The sequence below is a fragment of the Delphinus delphis genome, chromosome 19 (genome assembly GCF_949987515.2).
Source record: "Delphinus delphis chromosome 19, mDelDel1.2, whole genome shotgun sequence".
NCBI lineage: Eukaryota > Metazoa > Chordata > Mammalia > Artiodactyla > Delphinidae > Delphinus > Delphinus delphis.
The window spans coordinates 27,658,615-27,680,318 of NC_082701.1; the positions used below are offsets into that span (position 1 = coordinate 27,658,615).

The 21,704-nt window shown below is 40.7% G+C and overlaps 1 protein-coding gene across 2 annotated transcripts in view; it reads right to left on the reverse strand.

Annotated features, from left to right (window-relative positions):
• Positions 1-20,962, reverse strand: part of USP32 (ubiquitin specific peptidase 32) — a 197,100-nt gene extending 176,138 nt beyond the window's left edge. For both annotated transcript variants that reach the window (XM_059997619.1, XM_059997618.1), the window contains exon 1: positions 20,861-20,962. In XM_059997619.1, coding sequence (XP_059853602.1) covers positions 20,861-20,918 — 58 coding nt within the window. In that variant the 5' untranslated portion in view covers positions 20,919-20,962. The remainder of the gene's footprint in view (positions 1-20,860) is intronic.
• Positions 20,963-21,704: the final 742 nt, after the last annotated feature.

Genomic DNA, 21,704 nt, shown 5'->3' on the forward strand with positions numbered 1-21,704 from the left:
AAATGTCCAGATGAATGGATAAACAAAATGTAGTATACTCATTATTATTAATAATATACATATTATTCAGCCATAAAAAGGAATGAAATCTGCTACATGCTACAACATGGATGAACCCTGAAAATATTATGTTAAGTGAAATAAGACATGAAAGGATAAACACTGCATGATTCCACTTATTAGAGGTACCTAGAATACGCAAATTCAGAGACAGAAAGTAGAACAGAGGTAATTACCAGGGGCTAGGGGGTGGCGGAGGAGGGGTTATTATTTAACAATTATAGAGTTTCTGTTTGGGATGATGAATAAGTTCTAGAAATAGATACTGGTGATGGTTGCACAACATTATGAATGTACTTAATGCCAGTGAATTATGCATTTTTAAATGGTTCAAAGAGTAAAGTTAATATTATGTATAGTTTACCATAGTAATAATAAATGACTGAAGTCAGAAAAAAAACAAAATTATGTACATACCTGAGTCTGTGAAGATGAGACAAAAATTCACATGAAACATTTCAGAAGTCCCTTACAACAATGCTAAGACAGTTGAAAATACAATACTGGTCAAAAGGCTATGTTCCAGGCTTCCCTGGTGGCGCAGCGGTTGAGAGTCTGCCTGCCGATGCAGGGGACATGGGTTCGTGCCCCGGTCCAGGAAGATCCCACATGCCGTGGAGCGGCTAGGCCCGTGAACCACAACTACTGAGCCTGCGCGTCTGTAGCTTGTGCTCCGCAGCAAGAGAGGTCGCGACAGTGAGAGGCCCGCGTACCGCAAAAAAAAAAAAAAAAAAAGGCTATGTTCCTACTGCAATTACATAACTGAGTATAATTTTTGCTTTCTATCTCATATGTATGAGAAAGGTATATTATTTTACTTGTTAGGAATACACACACAGCTTTTAGAAAGGGTTTTACAGAAGTGCAAATGTCAAATTAGATTTTTTTTTTAAACTATTGGAAATAACTGTGAAGGACTTAATAAATGTGAAAACTTTAAAAGGCTGAAAAATCCACTTGCAGTGTTTCCACTTGCATAGGGAAATATGTAAACATCTATCATTCCAGGTATAAGGACTCAGGATACTAAGATAAACATAAAAATCTACCCTTTCAACTTAGCTTACCCCTGCCAGGATCACAAAGGCACTGGTGAGAAGTAGACATTCTGGGTGCATTTTCAAATCCTCAAACTGACACAAATATATAAGATGAGAAAAGTCTTCTAAATTGCAGTGCAACCTACAATTGTCTATCTTCTAATAAATTCTTCTAACACATACAGAACTGCCATGCAGTGCAGTTCTCTTGGACCTATAATTGTAACCTTCAGTCACATTTCTATAAACTTGCAAATTGGGAGTTTGAGGTATGAGCCACATGTTATTTAAACATTCAGATGAAGACATGGAAATGAAATTTACAAGGTGCAGTTGTCCCTTGGTATCTGTGGGGGACTAGTTCCAGGAGCCCCTGTGGATACCAAAATCCACAGATGCTCAAGTCCTTTACATTAAATGGTGCAGTACAATGAATACAGTCAGCCCTCCTTATCCGCAGATGCAAAACCCAAGGAGGACAGAAGGCCAACCGTATATCTTAAAATAAAACTAAATAAGAAATAACTACTGATTTTAAAATGCAACACATCATCGTATAAAGACACCAATGACTGTAACCATCTGCTTCTCTTGATCACCAAACAAATGCTGAACATCTATCTGCGCTTAAAACAGTACAAAGTGGGTTTTTGTTGTTGTTGTTTTTTATTGGGGTACAGTTGTTTCACAATGTTGTGTTAGTTTCTACTATATAGTGAGTGAAATAGAGTTCCCTGTGCTATAGAGCAGGTTCTCATTAATTATCTATTTTATACATATTAGTGTATATATATCAATTCCGACCTCCCAATTCATCCCAACCCCCCAATGTTTTATTTTTTTAAAGATTCCTCCTGGGCTTCCCTGGTGGCACAGTGGTTGACAGTCCGCCTGCTGATGCAGGGGACACGGGTTCATGCCCCAGTCCGGGAGGATCCCACGTGCTGCAGAGCAGCTGGGCCCGTGAGGCGTGGCCGCTGAGCCTGCGCGTCTGGAGCCTGTGCTCCGCAGCGCAAGAGGCCACAGCAGTGAGAAATCCACGTACAGCAAAAAAAAAAAAAAAAAAAAAAAATTCCTCCTCAAGAAATTTGCAATCTAGCGGGAAGATTAAATTAGTAAACATAAAACAATACCATATGTATGTAAAAATATTAAAATAACAAGGATACAAATTAAGAGTCACAGGAATTCAAAAGTGGTAAGTGCTGGATAGTCCAAGAACATTCCAGAGAAGAAGGTACAATTTAGGCAAAGTCTAGAAGTCCAGAAAGATGGGTAGAATCAAATGAGAACAAACCCTTCATATTCTAGCCTCATCTTGCCTGTCCAACACTCTGTACAATATAAAATTATTAGAATAAATGAAAGCAGAGAAAATGTCACCCAGACAAATGACAGAAATATGAAATGAGGAGTACCAACCAATTAGCCCACATAATGCATACTGTAGAGAAGTTAAATTTTTTTAAGTAGGAGTATATATCAAAGTGTGGTAAATTATATGAAAAAAAGTTTCCAAAAATTGCATGGACTTTTGACATGACTTTCCCTTATTTTCTATTCATATCAGTAAGTATTTACCGTTTATGAGAAACGTGTCTCAGAACCAATCAAACCAATGCTCACCTGAAAAAAGTGGCACTCAAACTTAATCAAAGGTACTAATTATAACACAAATTAGAAATCTACTAGTCCTGGGACTTCCCTGGTGGTGCAGTGGTTAAGAATCTGCCTGCCAATGCAGGGGACACAGGTTCGAGCCCTGGTCCGGGAAGATCCCACAAGCCACGGAGCAACTAAGTCCATGCACCACAACTACTGAGCCTGTGCGCCACATACTGAGCCCACACGGCCCAACTACTGAAGCTTGTGTGCCCTAGGGCCCGTGAGCCTCAACTACTGAGCCCACGCGCCACAACTACTGATGCCCGCGTGCTCTAGGGCCCATGTGCCACAACTACTGAGTCCACATGCTGCAACTACTGAAGCCCACACACCTAGAGCCCATGCTCCACAACAAGAGAAGCCACTGCAATGAGAAGCCCACGCACCGCAACGAAGGGTAGCCCACACTTGCCGCAACTAGAGAAAGCCCTAGCAGAGCAACGAAGCCAAAAAAATAAATTAAGAAAACAAACAAACAAAAAGACTCTGAGATCCCAATGCAGTGGGTCAGGATTCAATCCCTGGTCAGGAAACTAGATCCCACAGGCATGCCGCAACTAAGAGTTCGGAGGCCGAGACCTTCAAGATGGCAGAGGAGTAAGACCTGGAGATCACCTTCCTCCCCACAAATACATCAGAAATACATCTACATGTAGAACAACCCCTACAGAACACCTACTGAACGCTAGCAGAAGACCTCAGACTTCCCAAAAGGCAAGAAATTCCCCACGTACCTGGGTAGGGCAAAGGAAAAAAGAAAAACCAGAGACAAAAGAATAGGGACCTCTGGGAGGTAGCTGTGAAGGAGGAAAAGTTTCCACACACTAGGAAGCCCCTTCACTGGCGGAGATGGTGGGTGGCGGGAGGGGAGGGGCAAGCTTCGGAGCCACGGAGGAGAGCTCAACAACAGAGGTTCAGAGGGCAAAGTGGAGAGATTCCCGCATAGAGGATCCGGGCCGACCAGGACCAGCACTCACCAGCCTGAGAGGCTTGTCTGCTTACGCTCCGGGGCGGGTGGGGGCTGGGAGCTGAGGCTCTGGCTTCGGAGGTCAGATCCCAGGGAGAGGACTGGAGTTGGCTGCGTGTACACAGCCTGAAGGGGGATAGTGCGCCACAGCTAGCTGGGAGGGAGTCCAGGAAAAAGTCTGGACCTGCCTAAGGGGCAAGAGATCATTGTTTTGGGGAGAGTGAAGAGAGGGGATTCAGAGCAACGCCTAAATGAGCTCCAGAGACGGGCGCAAACCGCGGCTATCAGCGCAGACCCCAGAGACGGACATGAAATGCTAAGGCTGCTCCTGCAACCACCAAGAAGCCGGTGTGCAAGCACAGGTCACTATCCACACCTCCCCTCCGGGAAGCCTGTGCAGCCCACGCAGCCTGCCACTGCCAGGGTCCCGTGATCCACGGACAACTTCCCCGGGAGAACACACGGCACACCTCAGGCTGTTGCAACGTCATGTCTGCCTCTGCCGCCGCAGGCTCGCCCCGCAGTCTGTACCCCTCCCTCCCCATGGCCTGAGTGAGCCAGAGCCCCCGAATCAGCTACTCCTTTAACCCCATCCTGTCTCAGCGAAGAACAGTTGCCCTCAGGCAACCTACACGCAGAGGCGGGGCCAAATCCAAAGCTGAACCCCAGGAACTCCGCGAACAAAGAAGAGAAAGGGAAATCTCTCCCAGCAGCCTCGAGAGCAGTGGATTAAATCTCCACAATCAACTTGATGTACCCTGCATCTGTGGAATACCTGAATAGACAACAAATCATCCCAAAATTGAGGCGGTGGACTTTGCGAGCAACTGTAGACTTGGGGTCTGCTTTCTGCATCTAATTTGTTCCTGGCTTAATGTTCATCTTAGTTTAGTATTTAGAGTTTATTATCATTGGTAGATTTATTGATTTGGTTGCTCTCTTCCTCCTTTTTTTTTATATATATAGATATATATTTTTTTATTTTTCTCTTTTTGTGAGTGTGTATGTTTCTTTCTGTGATTCTGTCTGTATAGCTTTGCTTTTACCATTTGTCCTAGGGTTTTGTCCGTTTTTTTTGGTTTTGTTTTTGTTTTTTTTAGTATAGTTTTAGCGCTTGTTACCACTGGTGGATTTGTTTTTTGGTTTGGTTGCTCTCTTCTTTCTTTCTTTTTTTTCTTACTTTTTAATTTTTTTATTTTTAAAAATTATTTTTTATTTTAATAACTTTATTTTATTTTATTTATTTTTTCTTTCTTTCTTCCTTTTTTTCTCCCTTTTCTTCTGAGCCGTGTGGCTGACAGGGTCTTGTTGCTCCGGCCGGGTGTCAGGCCTGTGCCTCTGAGGTGGGAGAGCCGAGTTCAGGACATTGGTCCAGCAGAGAGCTCCTGGCTCCATGTAATATCAAATGGCGAAAGCTCTCCTAGAGATCTCCATCTCAATGCTAAGACCCAGCTCCACTCAACGACCAGCAAGCTACTGTGCTGGACACCCGATGCCAAACAACTAGCAAGACAGGAACACAACCCCACCTATTAGCAGAGAGGCTGCCTAAAATCATAATAAGTTCACAGACACCCCAAAACATACTACTGGACACAGTCCTGCCCACCAGAAAGACAAGATCCAGCCTCACCCACCAGAACACAGGCACTAGTCCTCTCCACCAGGAAGCCTACACAACCCCCTGAACCAACCTTAGCCACTGGGGTCAGACACCAAAAACAACAGGAACTATGAACCTGCAGCCTGCGAAAAGGAGGCCCCAAACACAGTGAGTGAAGCAAAATGAGAAGACAGAGAAACACACAGCAGATGAAGGAGCAAGGTTAAAACCCACCAGACCAAACAAATGAAGAGGAAATAGGCAGTCTACCTGAAAAAGAATTCAGAATAATGATAGTAAACATGATCCAAAATCTTGGAAATAGAAAGGAGAAAACACAAGAAATGTTTAACAAGGACCTAGAAGAACTAAAGAAAAAACAAACAATGATCAACAACACAATAAATGAAATTAAAATTCTCTAGAAGGAATCAATAGCAGAATAACTGAGGCAGAAGAATGGATAAGTGACCTGGAAGATAAAATACTGGATATAACTACAGCAGAACAGAATAAAGAAAAAAGAATGAAAAGAATTGAGCAGTCTCAGAGACCTCTGGGACAACATTAAACGCACCAACATTCGAATTATATGGGTCCCAGAAGAAGAAGAGAAAAAGAAAGGGACTGAGAAAATATTTGAAGAGATTATAGTTGAAAATTTCCCTAATATGGGAAAGGAAATAGTCAATCAAGTCCAGGAAGTGCAGAAAGTCCCATACAGGATAAATCCAAGGAGAAACAAGCCAAGACAAATATTAATCAAACTATCAAAAATTAAATACAAAGAAAAAATATTAAAAGCAGCAAGGAAAAAACAACAAATAACATACTAATATATCCCCATAAGGTTAACAGCTGATCTTTCAGCAGAAACTCTGCAAGCCAGAAGGGAGTGGCAGGACATATTTAAAGTGATGAAAGGGAAAAAACTACAACCAAGATTACTCTACCCAGCAAGGATCTCATTCAAATTCACTGGAGAAATTAAAACCTTTACAGACAAGCAAAAGCTAAGAGAATTCAGCACCACCAAAGCAGCTTTACAACAAATGCTAAAGGAATTTCTCTAGGCAGGAAACACAAGAGAAGGAAAAGATCTGCAATAACAAACCCTAAACAATTAAGAAAATGGTAATAGGAACATACATGTCGACAATTACCTTAAATATAAATGGATTAAACGCTCCAACCAAAAGACACAGACTGGCTGAATGGATACAAAAACAAGACCCATATATATGCTGCCTACAAGAGACCCATTTCAACCTAGGGACACATACAAACTGAAAGTGAGGGGATGGAAAGAGATATTCCATGCAAATGGAAATCAAAGGAAAGCTGGAGCAGCACTTCTCATATCAGACAAAATAGACTTTAAAATAAAGACTGTTAAAAGAGACAAAGAAGGACGCTACATAATGATCAAGGGATCAATCCAAGAAGAAGATATAACAATTGTAAATATTTACGCACCCAACATAGGAGCACCTCAATACATAAGGCAAATGCTAACAGCCATAAAAGGGGAAATCGACAGTAACACAATCACAGTAGGGGACTTTAACACATCACTTTCACCAATGGACAGATCATCCAAAATTAAAATAAATAAGGAAACACAAGCTTTAAATGATACATTAAACAAGATGGACTTAATTGATATTTATAGGACATTCCATCCAAAAAAACCCAGAACACACTTTCTTCTCAAGTGCTTATGGAACATTCTCCAGGACAGATCATATCTTGGGTCACAAATCAAGCCTTGGTAAATTTAAGAAAATTGAAATCGTATCAAGTATCTTTTGTGACCACAACGCTATGAGACTAGATATCAATTACAGGAAAAAAATTTGTAAAAAAATACCAACACATGGAGGCTAAACAATACACTACTAAATAACCAAAACACCACTGAAGAAATCAAACAGCAAATCAAAATACACCTAGAAACAAATGACAATGAAACACGACGACCCAAAAGATATGGGACGCAGCAAAAGCAGTTCTAAGAGGGAAGTTTATAGCAATACAGTCCTACCTCAAGAAACAAGAAACAACTCAAATAAAAAACCTAACCTTACACCTAATGCAATTAGAGAAAGAAGAACAAAAAAAACCCCAAAGTTAGCAGAAGGAAAGAAATCATAAAGATCAGATCAGAAATAAATGAAAAAGGAATGAGGAAACAATAGCAAAGATCAAAAAAACTAAAAGCTGAATCTTTGAGAAGATAAACAAAAATTGATAAACCATTAGCCAGACACAACAAGAAAAAAAGGGGGAAGACTCAAATCAATAGAATTAGAAATGGAAAAGGAGAAGTAACAACTGACACTGCAGAAATACAAAGGATCATGAGAGATTACTACAAGCAACTCTATGCCAATAAAATGGACAACCTGGAAGAAATGGACAAATTCTTAGAAATGCACAACCTGCCAAGACTGAACCAGGAAGAAACAGAAAATATGAACAGACCAATCACAAGTAATGAAATAGAAATTGTGATTTTAAATCTTTTAACAAACAGAAGTCCAGGACCAGACGGCTTCACAGGCAAGTTCTATCAAATATGTAGAGAAGAGCTAACACCTATCCTTCTCAAACTCTTCCAAAATATAGCAGAGGGAGGAACACTCCCAAACTCATTCTACAAGGCCACCGTCACCCTGATACCAAAACCAGACAAAGATGTCACAAAGAAAGAAAACTAAAGGCCAATATCACTGATGAACATAAATGCAAAAATCCTCAACAAAATATTAGCAAACAGAACCCAACAGCACATTAAAAGGATCATACACCATGATCAAGCGGGGTTTATCCCAGGAATGCAAGGATTCTTCAATATACGCAAATCAATCAATGTGATACACCATATTAACAAACTGAAGGAGAAAAACCATACGATCATATCAATAGATGCAGAAAAAGCTTTCGACAAAATTCAACACCCATTTATGATAAAAACCCTCCAGAAAGTAGGCATAGAGGGAACCTACCTCAGCATAATAAAGGCCATATATGACAAACCCACAGCCAACATCATCCTCAATGGTGAAAAACTGAAAACATTTCCACTAAGATCAGGAACAAGACAAGGTTGTCCACTCTCACTATTATTCAACATAGTTGGAAATTTTAGCCACAGCAATCAGAAAAGAAAAAGAAATGAAAGGAATCCACATCAGAAAAGAAGAAGTAAAGCTGTCACTGTTTGCAGATGACATGATAATACACATAGAGAATCCTAAAGATGCTACCAGAAAACTACTACAGCTAATCAACGAATTTGGTAAAGTAGCAGGATACAAAATTAATGCACAGAAATCTCTTGCATTGCTATAATGATGAAAAATCTGAAAGAAAAATTAAGAAAACACTCCCATTTACCACTGCAACAAAAAGAATAAAATACCTAGGAATAAACCTACCTAAGGAGACAAAAGACCTGTATGCAGAAAACTATAAGATGCTGATGAAAGAAATTAAAGATAATACAAACAGATGGAGAGATATACCATGTTCTTGGATTGGAAGAATCAACATTGTGAAAATGACTATACCACCCAAAGCAAACTACAGATTCAATGCAATCCCTATCAAACTACCAATGGCATTTATTACAGAACTACAACAAAAAATTTCACAATTTGTATGGAAACACAAAAGATTCCGAAGAGCCAAAGCAATCTTGAGAAAGAAAAACGGAGCTGGAGGAATCAGGCTCCCGGACTCCTGACTATACTACAAAGCTACAGTAATCAAGACAGTATGGTACTGGAACAAAATCAGAAATATAGATCAATGGAACAGGATAGAAAGCCCTGAGATAAACCCACACACATATGGTCACCTTATTTTTGATAAAGGAGGCAAGAATATACAATGGAGAAAAGACAGCCTCTTCAATAAGTAGTGCTGGGAAAACTGGACACTACATGTAAAAGAATGAAATTAGAACACTCCCTAACACCATACACAAAAATAAACTCAAAATGGATTAAAGACCTAAATGTTAGGCCAGACACTATAAAGCTTTTAGAGGAAAACATAGGTAGAACACTCTATGACATAAATCACAGCAAGATCCTTTTTGACCCACCTCCTAGAGAAATGGAAATAAAAACAAAAATAAACAAGGAAACCATAAACAAGACGAAAGACAACCCTCAGAATGGGAGAAAATATTTGCAAATTAAGCAAGTGACAAAGGATTAATCTCCAAAACATACAAGCAATTCATGCAGCTCAATATCAAAAAAAGAAACAACCCATTCCAAAAATGGGCAGAAGACCTAAATAGACATTTCTCCAAAGAAGATATACAAATTGCCAACAAACACATGAAAGAATGCTCAACATCATTAATTATTAGAGAAATGCAAATCAAAACTACAATGAGATATTATCTCACACCAGTCAGAATGGCCATCATCAAAAAATGTACAAACAATAAATGCTGGAGAGGGTGTGGAGAAAAGGGAACCCTCTTGCACTGTTGGTGGGAATGTAAATTGATACAGCCACTATGGAGAACAGTATGGAGGTTCCTTAAAAAACTAAAAATAGAACTACCATACGACCCAGCAATCCCACTACTGGGCATATACCCTGAGAAAACCATAATTCAGAAAGAGACATGGACCACAATGTTCATTGCAGCTCTATTTACAATAGCCAGGACAGGGAAGCAACCTAAGTGTCCATCGACAGATGAATGGATAAAGAAGATGTGGCACATATATATACAATGGAATATTACTCAACCATAAAGAAATGAAATTGAGTTATTTGTACTGAGGTGGATGGGCCTAGAGTCTGTCATACAGAGTGAAGTAAGTCAGAAAGAGAAAAACAAATACCATATGCCAACACATATATATGAAACCTAAAAAACAAACAAACAAAAAGGTTCTGATGAACCTAGGATCGGGACAGGAATAAAGACACAGATGTAGAGAATGGACTTGAGGACACAGGGAGGGGCAAGGGTAAGCTGGAATGAAGTGAGAGAGTGGCATGGACGTATATACACTACCAAATGTAAAATAGATAGCTCTTGGGAACCAGCCGCATAGCACAGGGAGATCAGCTCGGTGCTTTGTGACCACCTAGAGGGGTGGGATAGGGAGGGTGGGAGGGAGATGCAAGAGGGAGGAGATATGGGGATATATGTATATATATATATATATAGCTGATTCACTTTGTTATGAAGCAGAAACTAACACACCATTGTAAAGCAATTATACTCCAATAAAGTTTTTTTAGAAAATTAAAAAAAAAAAAGTTCGCATGCCACAACTAAGGAGCCCACGAGCCCCCACTAAGGAACCAGCGAACCGCAACCAAGGAGCCCGCAAGCTGCAACGAATGAGCCACCTGCCACAACTAAGACCTGGCGCAACCGAATAAATTAAATAAATAAATATTTTTAAAAGAAATCTACTACTCCTTGCATATAAGGTCATGTTTCTGTTTTCCTTCGTATCTTCTACAGAGTGCTTTGTGGATTCATGTAATTTTAGTTTAGGCCAGTTTTTAACCCAATTTTAAATGTTTATATTCCTGGAACATTTAAATAGTTGCATAAATGTCCTGAAACAACCATAATTTATCCTGTAAAAATACAATTTACCAGATTATTACTACTAGCTTTATTCTGTGAGCTTTCTCCTTTATTCAAAAGGCAAGTTGTCCCATTCATTCAGTCAACATTTTAATAAGCCCTACCAGGCACCTTCTAGACCCCAGAGCTCTCATTCTGAAGGATTTCAGAACTCAACATAAAGTAGAGGAGACAGCCAATTAAACCAGCAGCTATAATGCAGCAGAATAACTACTATAATAAAAGTATATTACAGCAGGAGAGAAAGTAGGAGCAATATCAGGGAAGGCTTCTAAAAGGACTTGATGCCTGCGTTTAGTTTTGATGGATGAGGATCTAGTAAGGCAGATAGTTCAGGGAGAAAGATGCATGTAAATTCATTGATAAGCATGTACTTCATGCCAGCCTCTATGTCAGCTTCTAGAAATGAAAATAATACATTGACGCTAATTCAAGATACTAGTAATCTTCTCAAGAATTTACTTCATAGAGAAAAGGCTTAAAATTTGGTCTTAAAAATGAGTTCACATTCAATTTTTTTTAATGAGTTCACTGTGCACAAAAAAGTAAATATTGCATGATTCTATTCATACGAGACTCAAAAATAAGCAAAACTAATCTACAGTGATAGAAGTCAAAACAATGGTTACCTCTGAAGGGCAGTATCAACTGGGAGAGGTTAGGAGGGAACCTACTGGGGCAGTGGGAATGTTCTTTATCTTGGATTTGCATGGTGGTTACTTGGGTACATACCTAAAATTTCATCAAGCTGTACAGTGAGATTTTGTTGTATGTAAGTAATGAAGGGAGGCATTCCCGGATCTAGGAAGCAGCATTTTCAAAGGTACAGAGTATTCAGACAAGGACCAAATCACAGAAGCTACCAGGGCTTGCCATGCTAAAAAGACTGACTTCAAACCATGTGTACCTTCCACTGAAAGGCACTTGAGTAAAATGACCAGATGTACATTTCAGAAAGACTATTCCAGATGTATAATGGATTGGAGGGGTACGAGACTAATAGTCCAGGGGACAGATGAAGCCCTTTTCTAAAGCAATAACTTTAAAGGTGGAGAAGAAACAGAAGATAATAAGAAGGTAGCACCAAAAGGACACTGTGACTGATTAAATGTGAACAGAGGAAAGAAAGAGTCTCAACTGATGACTAGGTTTCTGGCTTGGGCCCGAAGTTGCATTTAGTTTTGGACTCTATTTAAATAATATAAGAAACATGCTCCACTCAAAATGGAACATTTTTCTATGAGATGTTATTCATTGCCAAGTGTTCATTCAGTTGATGTCCTATTTTCCTTTATTATTTAAATATATTTGCTTGGGACTTCCCTGGGTGGTGCAGTGGTTAGAAATCTGCCTGCCAATGCAGGGGACACGGGTTCGAGCACTGGTCCTGGAAGATCCCACATGCCGCGGCGCAACTAAGCCCGTGCGCCACAACTACTGAGCCTGCACTCTGAAGCCTAAGAGCCACAACTACTGAGGTCCATGCACCTAGAGCCCGTGCTCCGCAACGGGAGAGGCCAGCGCAATGAGAAGCCCGCACACTAGCCCCCACTCGCCACAACTAGAGAGGGCCCACGCGCAGCAACAAAGACCCAACACAGCTATAAATAAAAATTTTAAAAAATAAATATATTTGCTTGGCAATCATCTGTCAACTTCAATTTGAATCTCCATGGTACCAGCGATGTGACAATATAAAATGTTTCCACCATTAGGTAATTGCTCCTTACTACACCTCTAAGCCTACAAAGAATAAGCAATTTGTCCCTCCATAATCAGCTGTAAAGAAGTATTCTCAAGTCAGCATCTCTGACAAAATGAATAACTTCTGATCTATAAAATTCTATACAGTGAAGGATTTCATTTATAGATGCTTACATAAACTAAAGAATCTCTAAACCAAATTTATTAATCAAACAACTGTTCCAAACCCACCACAGCTTCCTACCACAGCTACTCACCAACAGATTCCAAAACCAACTTTAAAGCAGAGCCAAAAATGACATAATAACATGCCTAATACAACTAACTTTTTAAAAGCAAAAGATGCATTTAAATACATATATACTATAGATAAGAAAACATGAGTTTTAAGCCTCTGGGCACACACACATGAGCACACACACATATCCGAACCAATTTTCCTCTAAAAATTCAATCTGGTTTTTAGAAAAGATTGCTTTGATATGTAATTCACTCATTCAACAAATATGTATTGATTAGCTAATGTGTGACAGGCACTGTGCAAGTGCTAGGAATACAGCAGTGAGTAAGACACGCCCCCACCCTCATGGAGTTTTATACCCTAGTGGTATATGATCCTGAAAACTGTATTCTGGGGCAATGTCTTCCTCCTACCCCAGTCTCTAAGTGAACACTGCAGTGAATCTGCCCTGAGCCTTAAATTAAGATCCACATGACTGAAGATTAAGTATAAGGATTATTAAAAAGGAACTTCAAAATAATTAGTTGGTAAAAACATAGAAGGCCTCTCGGAAATTAAAAAGTAGAGATATAAGAATTATTTTTAAAAAAGCACCAGACTGGGGACTTCCCTGATGGTCCAGTGGTTAAGACTCTGTGCTTCCACTGCAGGGGGCACAGGTTCGATCCCTGTCCACTGCCCGGAGGGCGGGTTCGATCCCTGGTCAGGGAACCAAGATCCCGCAAGCTGCGCAGTGGTGTCCCACCAAAATGGAAGAGTAAATCAAGAAAGAGGAAACAAAGAATACAGACAACAGGATCCAACACAGGACAGCGAAGGAAATCCCCAGAATAATGGTGAGGAAGATCCCAGGATGGCAGCCATGCTTTAAGCACAAAGGCAAAAGGTACAGATTGGAGCAGGCCAGAAAGTTCCAGATAAAGTTTTTTCTAATATGGTGAACTGAGTGAACACCTGATGTATATTAACATATGGAGTAGGGACTTCCCTGGTGGCGCAGTGGTTGAGAATCCACCTGCCAATGCAGGCGACACAGTTTCGATCCCTGGTCTGGGAAGATCGCACATGTCGCGGAGCAACTAAGCCCCTGAGCAACTAAGCCCCTGAACCACAACTGCTGAGCCCTCAACCTAGAGCCTGCGAGACACAACTACTGAGCCCGCGTGCCATAACCACTGAAGCCCGCGTGTCTAGAGCCCATGCTCCTCAACAAGAGAAGCCACGACAATGAGAAGCCCACGCACAGCAACGAAGAATAGCCCCCGCTCGTCGCAACTAGAGAAAGCCCCCATGCAGCAACGAAGACCCAATGCAGCCAAAAATAAATAAATTTTTTAATTTTTTAAAAAATAAAAAAAATAAATCGCTTCAAAAAAATCACTTCATGAGCAAAATTATTAAATATTATATATTACTGAAAGACATTCTTAAGAGTTCATAAACATAATACTTACCTCCATACTAGTCTCTCAATGACTACTCAGGACTTTACATTATTAGGTATGAACTTAAATATCTGAACTAAACAGACAAAATTACATATTACTTTTAAGGCTCCCAGGTTCTTAACTATGATTCAAAACCTTTAGCAATTTTTTTCAAAGATTTTTAAAGCTGATGAAAGGAAAAGAAATTCTGAGATGGATTGCTCAGTATACTCAATCCCTGTCAATACTCCACTCTTTACCCCCCAACCTCACAAACATTATGCAGTTCTCCAAATCTTCTCTCCATCATTTGTATATTCACCCAGTCATGCAATATTTGCTGAGCACAAAATACACCAGGCACTGAACCTATCTTGGCACTGGGGATTCAGCATCATGACTGATGATAAACATGATAATCACAAATTATGAACTATACAGAATAGTGCAATACTGACAGAAGACCACTTCATATAAGATGATAAGAAAAGGCCAAGCTGAGGCAACCAGAGTTAGGACTTCAGGTACGAAGAATGAGCCAGATATGTGAAAATTTGTAAACAGCCTTTCCCAACTGAGAGGAAAACAGCCCGAGAAGAAAGGAATGACAGGATCTGATTTGAATTTTAAGATTACACTGGCCGCTGTGTGAAACTGGGAAACCACTGCATGGTATCTTAGCAAGAGATGATGGCAGCTGGGACTAGAGTAGTAGCAGTGAAGATGAGAAGTCAACAGACTGGACTGGATACCAAACTACATGACTAGGCAACAGACTCAAACTGGGGATAAGAGGTTAGGTCAGATAGTGAAAGAGAGGAACTAAGGATGTCTATAGATTTTTGGCTTTACCCACTGTGTTGGAATAGTGGTGCCATTTACTGTCACGGGAAAGACTAGGAGAGGCCTACCTTGATAGAAGGGCCTTTTCACGATGCAATCTCTATAAACTCTTTTACAAGTCATTAGGAAAAGGCAAGACACCACAGCAAACCTTGAAAGTTTTTTCTGCAAGGGGTAAGATGCTAAGACATTCTAACTTTACAGAAATGAAAGAGGAGAACTTCATTTTAGCAAAGATAGTATAGTAAAACCTCATTTTAGCATAGATTTGCTCTTAATGCAGTCCAGTATCAAGGACTCCAACAACCATCAATTTTCCTGAACCTTGTTCACAAGATAGTGATGAACTTGGGATTCCTCTAAAGTAAAAAGAGCCTTATGTTAATATTAAATCCCTAATGAAAAGGGGTGACAAGGGAAAGCCTTTATCTTTGAACAGATGGGTCTTCTAACAGACAGGTCTCTGACTATAACAGTAAATACCATAAAGCTAGTTTTATCAGGCTTTTGGGTCAGTAATTAACTATCCACCTCTGACCTCCAAGAGCTCTTTATTATTAGAAGAAAGGAAAGAGGCTGAGTGGGTGGCTCAATTTAAACATAAATATCATGAAGCCCAAAAGGTAAAAGCAGAAGCATAAACAAGCCCTGAAAAGAGAAGCAATGCTTTCTGGAAACAGTATGGAAAGAACTGTCATCAACAAGGACCTATTGTATAGCACAGGGAACTCTACTCAATATTCTGTAATAACCTTAATGGGAAAAGAATCTGAAAAAGAACAGATATATGTATATGTATAACTGAATCACTTTGCTGTACACCTGAAACTAACACATTGTAAATCAACTATATTCCAATAAAAAATAAAAATTTTTTAATAATTTTTTTAAAAGTTTAAAGATATTTAAAAAAAAAACAACTGTCAGTCCCATCTTAGCCTTCTCAGTACTACTATCAAACCACCAACTTTTAATTTATAAATAAAAACCTCTTCACCTCTGCAGCTGTTTAACATTGGAGCTTCTAAACTCTCAGCATTAATCTCTAGTGCTCCAAAAACAGATTTTCTATAGCTACAGCAACAATAATAATCATTTCCCTAACTTTTCCTGGGACCTATCATAAAATCAAGTGCCAAAATTCTTCCCTGTCTCCTGAGAAAACACCTGGCTGTTGGTTGCTCACCACATTCCCAAGTCTAAGTGACTTACACATCTTTCTGGAAGGCAACCCTGAATGCTGTCACTGTGAAGTCTCACTAACCAAGCACAAAGACAAACAATGAACAACAAACAACAGCTGTCCAGTTTGGTAAATGGGGAGGCCATTAACCATCAAGTGATGTCACCTCATTCTGCTCATTCCCCCCCATATCCAGGGTTCATTGGTGTATTTATCTCCTCTTTGTCACTGACACTTCATATGGAGTGTCAAACTGGAGATTATGAAGAATAGAACCTTTGTAACTACTTAGGTGACTACATATAAGCAGACTAATTTAAAATTGCCCTGTTTTCCTCCTTTACATATAATAACAGCTGGTGAGGCATACTTGAAAAAGGCTTGACCCAAACCTACCATTCCACACTAATGCTAGAGCGTTCACTCGTAAATTTAGCAAATTTAGATGAAGGCAAATCAGTGCTTTAATAAAAGAGAATAGTGCATCCCAGAAGGTACCAACTGTGAAATTCAATTTCCATTTATACAATGATATTTTATACTAAACCAGCTAACATCACATCATAGGTAGTATAATACTAATGAAATTTTAATATTAATACTACAAAACATGGAGAATAAAATCTTGGTTGGGGAGTCAATGTTTTAGAGCATGTTAGGGTTGGTGGATAAGCAAAATGAAAAGTTCTGAAATCCTCAACTATTACATGCCTAATTATTCCACTAGCAAACACAACAACCTTTAAGTGACTAGGAAATTAAATTCTTTAATAAACAATTAATTGAGCACATACTATGAAATAAGTATGGTGATAGGGCACTTCCAGATCACCAAATACTCCCACACACACTCCGCATTCCTACAGTACTCCCTTCTATAGCACTGGAGCACTTAATATACTGCATGTTAATCATTTATAAATTAAATACATATATACTACATTTTGAAAATATTATGCCCATTAATCAAAAAAACACAAAAAAAGAATCTTAACATAGAAGTTCTAATATTTTATTCCCACTTGCCATGGACAGTCCTACACACACCTTACAATATATACTGTACACTTCAGTGGAGATCATCGACCCAGGCTATAGGAGAGGGGTCTTAGTCATCTCTGTTTCTTCAGTGTCTAAGTCATAGACAGCTCAGTAAAAATTTGCTGAATGTATGAGCAAACAGACACTTGAAAAAGTGAATCCACAACATAACTTTTTGACATCAGCCAGCTGCTTAGTCTAATACAAGTGCCAAATGCTACTTAAAGAAAGGGATTAGAAGAAATTTACCTACTGTATTTTATTACTACAATTTAAAAGCTAAGGACAATTTTAATTCAGCTAATTCTTAATTTAAAAAAAAAAGCCTTATAATTCTGTTTCCAGAATGATGCAAGGAAGGAAGAGAGGAGCAGGAAGAAAGAATTAAAGAACTGGAGAAGATTTTTTAAGGTTTCTTGAGAGTTCTGAAATGCTCTAAACTGCAATTCCTTTCATTCAATATTTTTTTATTGCTATGTTCCAAGCACTTAGAATACATTTTTAGAAATACACAGCCACAAACTTAAGATGCAATAAGGAAATGAAGTAAAGAGATGAAGAACTTAGATGCTAAAATTCTCACTATCCATAAAGTACAGTAATACTGTACTTTAGAAAATACATGCAATTGAACCAGAGTCAAGCCTTCAAAGGAAAGCTTGTGTTCTATTTAAGAAAGATAGATACAAGCCAAAAGTAAAAGCTACCACTAATACATCTCCCTTAAAGAAAAAAAAAAAAGTTAAGGTATATTTTAAGGAAATTATTTTTATTAAACTGATATACAGTGTAGCTAAAATAGTATGCAAAACCAATCTTTCTAATTTCTAGAGCTTCTGAAATGTAAATGAGAAGTCACTAGCCTGCCCTTTCAGTAGGAGTTATCTGTCACATAACACTCCATTTCCAAGGCCCCATTTTGCAAGATAAACTGCTTGTAACTCCATATTTGTAGGTGGCAATACGTACTTGATATTTTTTTAATACTGTCTAATTGTGGTTAGGCATTATTTAGTGCTCAGTACTTTTAAGTAGGTATTTCAGTATTTTTAAGTACTTTTAAGTAGGTATTTCTTAAGCAGGTATTTAAGTAGGTATACTTCAGTACTTTTAAGTAGGTATTCCAAGCAAGTAGGTATTTCAGTAGTTTATCAAGCTTGCTTTTTACTTGTACAATGATTCATATAACACACAATGTGTATTTGTCCAATCCTTTGCTCCTTCCCATTCACCTTATACAATATAAGCAAGCAGCTAAGACTAAGGATGGAAGGTCCAGTACCTATTTACATTATTCACATGCCCCAAAAAAGTTCTCAAACTATTTTCTAGCTCTATCAAAAGCTTTATTAATTCCTTCTATAACCTTACTAAAAAAAATTCTATATCAAAATCTGACATTTACTAGCGTAAACAGTATCATATTCAAAAGAACTACCCACTTTATAAAAGAAAAAGCTGCTGGTTTACATTTAGAAATGCTATGTTATCAACTTGCTTCTCTTTCTTGCCTTAGTTTTCCTCTGCAGCAAAAATGATAAAACAAATTCATTCAAACAACAGTTAAATAAGGTTTTAACAAATATTTTGCTACCTCTTCAAATATACGCTTTAAAATTCAACAAGCAGACACTTGCTAACAAATTGAACAAATACCTTCGGTCAAATCACTTTAAAATACACCAACTATTAATTTCGTTTATATTTACAAAGGTAGAATATTAGTTTTATATGAAAGTAGGCAGGCTAGAGTTGGATAAAAGTTTAATTTCAGAATTCCTTAATGCCAGCTAAAACACCCTCAAACTTAAGAAACTAAACACTTCTAAACCTTGAAGCTGAAATCAGTTTGACTGATGTCCTCTTTCATGCCATGTAAGCCATTGTCTAATTGAGGCCAGACCTGTCAGGTTCAACAGCATCCCAGAAATGACTAGCCTTCTAGAGCTGGAAACACATCAAGAATTTGGAATATTTCTCATATTGAAGAAAGGAAAAAAGTTCAAGTGAGATTGTCCCTAAGAACAATCAGCATTCTGTTCCACATGGAAAAAAAAAAAAAAGACCTAAAAAGCATATTTTTGTTATTCTGGTCAGTCCACAAGAATATATCAAAATTCTGTATCTATTTTCAGGTGATGGCCCACTGAACTTACCCCTTTCCTTCCTACACATGAACAAGAGTTCACTATTAAATTCTCATTTTGAATGCCTGTCTTGTAATCTAGATTTTTTATTTTATATCTTCAGCTACTAAAACCATCACCTGGAGCACGGCTGGTTTCTTGACTTAGAAACCTGTTACCAATAATGCCTAGCACCTAAGCTGCTTAATGTTTTTCACTTCTTACCAAGAAAATCCATTAAATGTCGAAAAGAAATAAATACAAGCGCGCGCGCACGCGCGCGCACACACGCGCGCACACACACACACACACACACACACACACACACACACAGAAATCCCAGTCATGAAAAATTAAGTCACATTCTGGCCATAAACCGTGCAATTGACACTTCGAGTTAGCGTGTGCCTTAGTGATCACGGACAGCGGTATCAGAGTAAGTGATAGGGGGTTGGAGGTGGTTGACAACATACAGTGCATCAGAGCCAATAAGCAGCAGGCTAGGACTGACAGCAAGGCCGGTCTCTAAAGGGAGCTATAACACAATATCAGAATGCTGGATTTCCGAATGCCATTTTATGGGGAAGGAGGGGATGAGAACTGGGGATCAAGTGCAATGAAAGGCTCTGACCAATGTTTGAGGCGATGAAACCGAAGACAAGGTCTTCTGGCAACACCAGCTGTCCAGTCTCATCTCACCTCAAACACAACTCAATTTCAGGTCGTTCTTATCAAAGTCAGCTGCTCAAAGGGTGAGGGGGTGGCAGGCAGGGGATGGTGACAGCCCCCAAGAGACTGCCAAAAGCCCTTGGAAAAGGCAGAGACACTACAATTGGAAGGGGCTTGAAGGGGCTTCTACTTCGCAAAAGGAGGGCTTTGCAGGCGCCTCCCCTCTCCCTTTCCAGCCGGGGTTGTTAGGTAGGAGGTTAGGATGTTGCTGGAGGGTTTATGAAGGAGTGATAGGAGAAAATGGCAGTAAAGGATGAGGGGGGCTGGAAGGGCTGGTGCCACCCAAGAAAAGGTGGGAGGAGGGACTTCCCTGGACACATCCAGGATAACAACGCCACCACAGAGCAAGGGCAGTGCCCTGCTAGCGCCTGACACCCCTCTCTCTGGGAAAGCTTCGCCCCCGTCCACACGATCCCAATCCCCAAACACTGCTCCCACCCGACCCTTCTCCCCCACGCTATCCCCATCGTGGCCTCCTTTCCCTTCCGCCTCAGGCCCCACGCCCTCAAGCTCCCCTCCCCTTCCCCGGTCACCCACCCTCAGGGCAGCCCGTCGCCGGCCTCCCCGGCAGCTCGCCCAGACCCCTCCCCCCTCACCTCTCCTCAGCGCCTCCTCGTAGCTGAGGAATCCGATCCGTGACTCCTTGGCGCCCATGCTCCCCTCATCCCCTCGGCTGGGGGTCGGAGCCCGATCTCGCCCCCACCCCCCTCCCGCCTTCTCCTCGGCGTCCCGGGCAGACGGTGTTGGCGTCCCCCGGCCTCCTCCTCCCCCCACACTAACAAGTGCGGCTTCTGCCCCGGCGGCTCCTCCCGGCCGCCGCCACCGCCTCCATGCCGAATCACGTGACCCGCTCCCACCCCGCCCCCTTCCCCTCCCTCTTACTCCGCCCTTCTCCTCTCTCCTCCCCTCCCTTTCCTTCCCTCCTCACGCCCTCTTCCCTCCCCCGCCTCCCGCCTGCCCCGCCGAGGGTCACCTGACCCAATGGCCGGGGATTGTTCCGGGTAATGGCCGCCAGGGACCACCCACCCCGCCCCGCCGCGCGCAGGGGCGAAGGGGCGGAGCCAGACCTCGCGCGTAACGCATCATCGCCACCTTCCGGCCAATCCGAAGCCGCGAGGCCCAGGAGCCTCCGCCCGCCTGGGGGGCAGGGACTTCCGGGGCGGTCGAGGCAGTCCTCCCGCCCACACGTTCTGGCGCTCGCTGGGCGGGGTCGGAGCCCTTGCCTGGGCCCAGACGCATCCTAAAAGAGAAATGAAAGCTTAGGGTGCCGAGGTCCTAGTGGTGCGGTTCATGAGAGAAAGGAGCGGGCAGACGGTGCATTCCTAACGTTAAGGGCATTTTTGATTGGGAGGGAGCTGTGAAAGGAAAGGAGACTCTCAAGGATTTCATGTCACCAGAGAATTCTTTATCCTAGTGGGGCGATCCTTAAGGAAAGCGAAT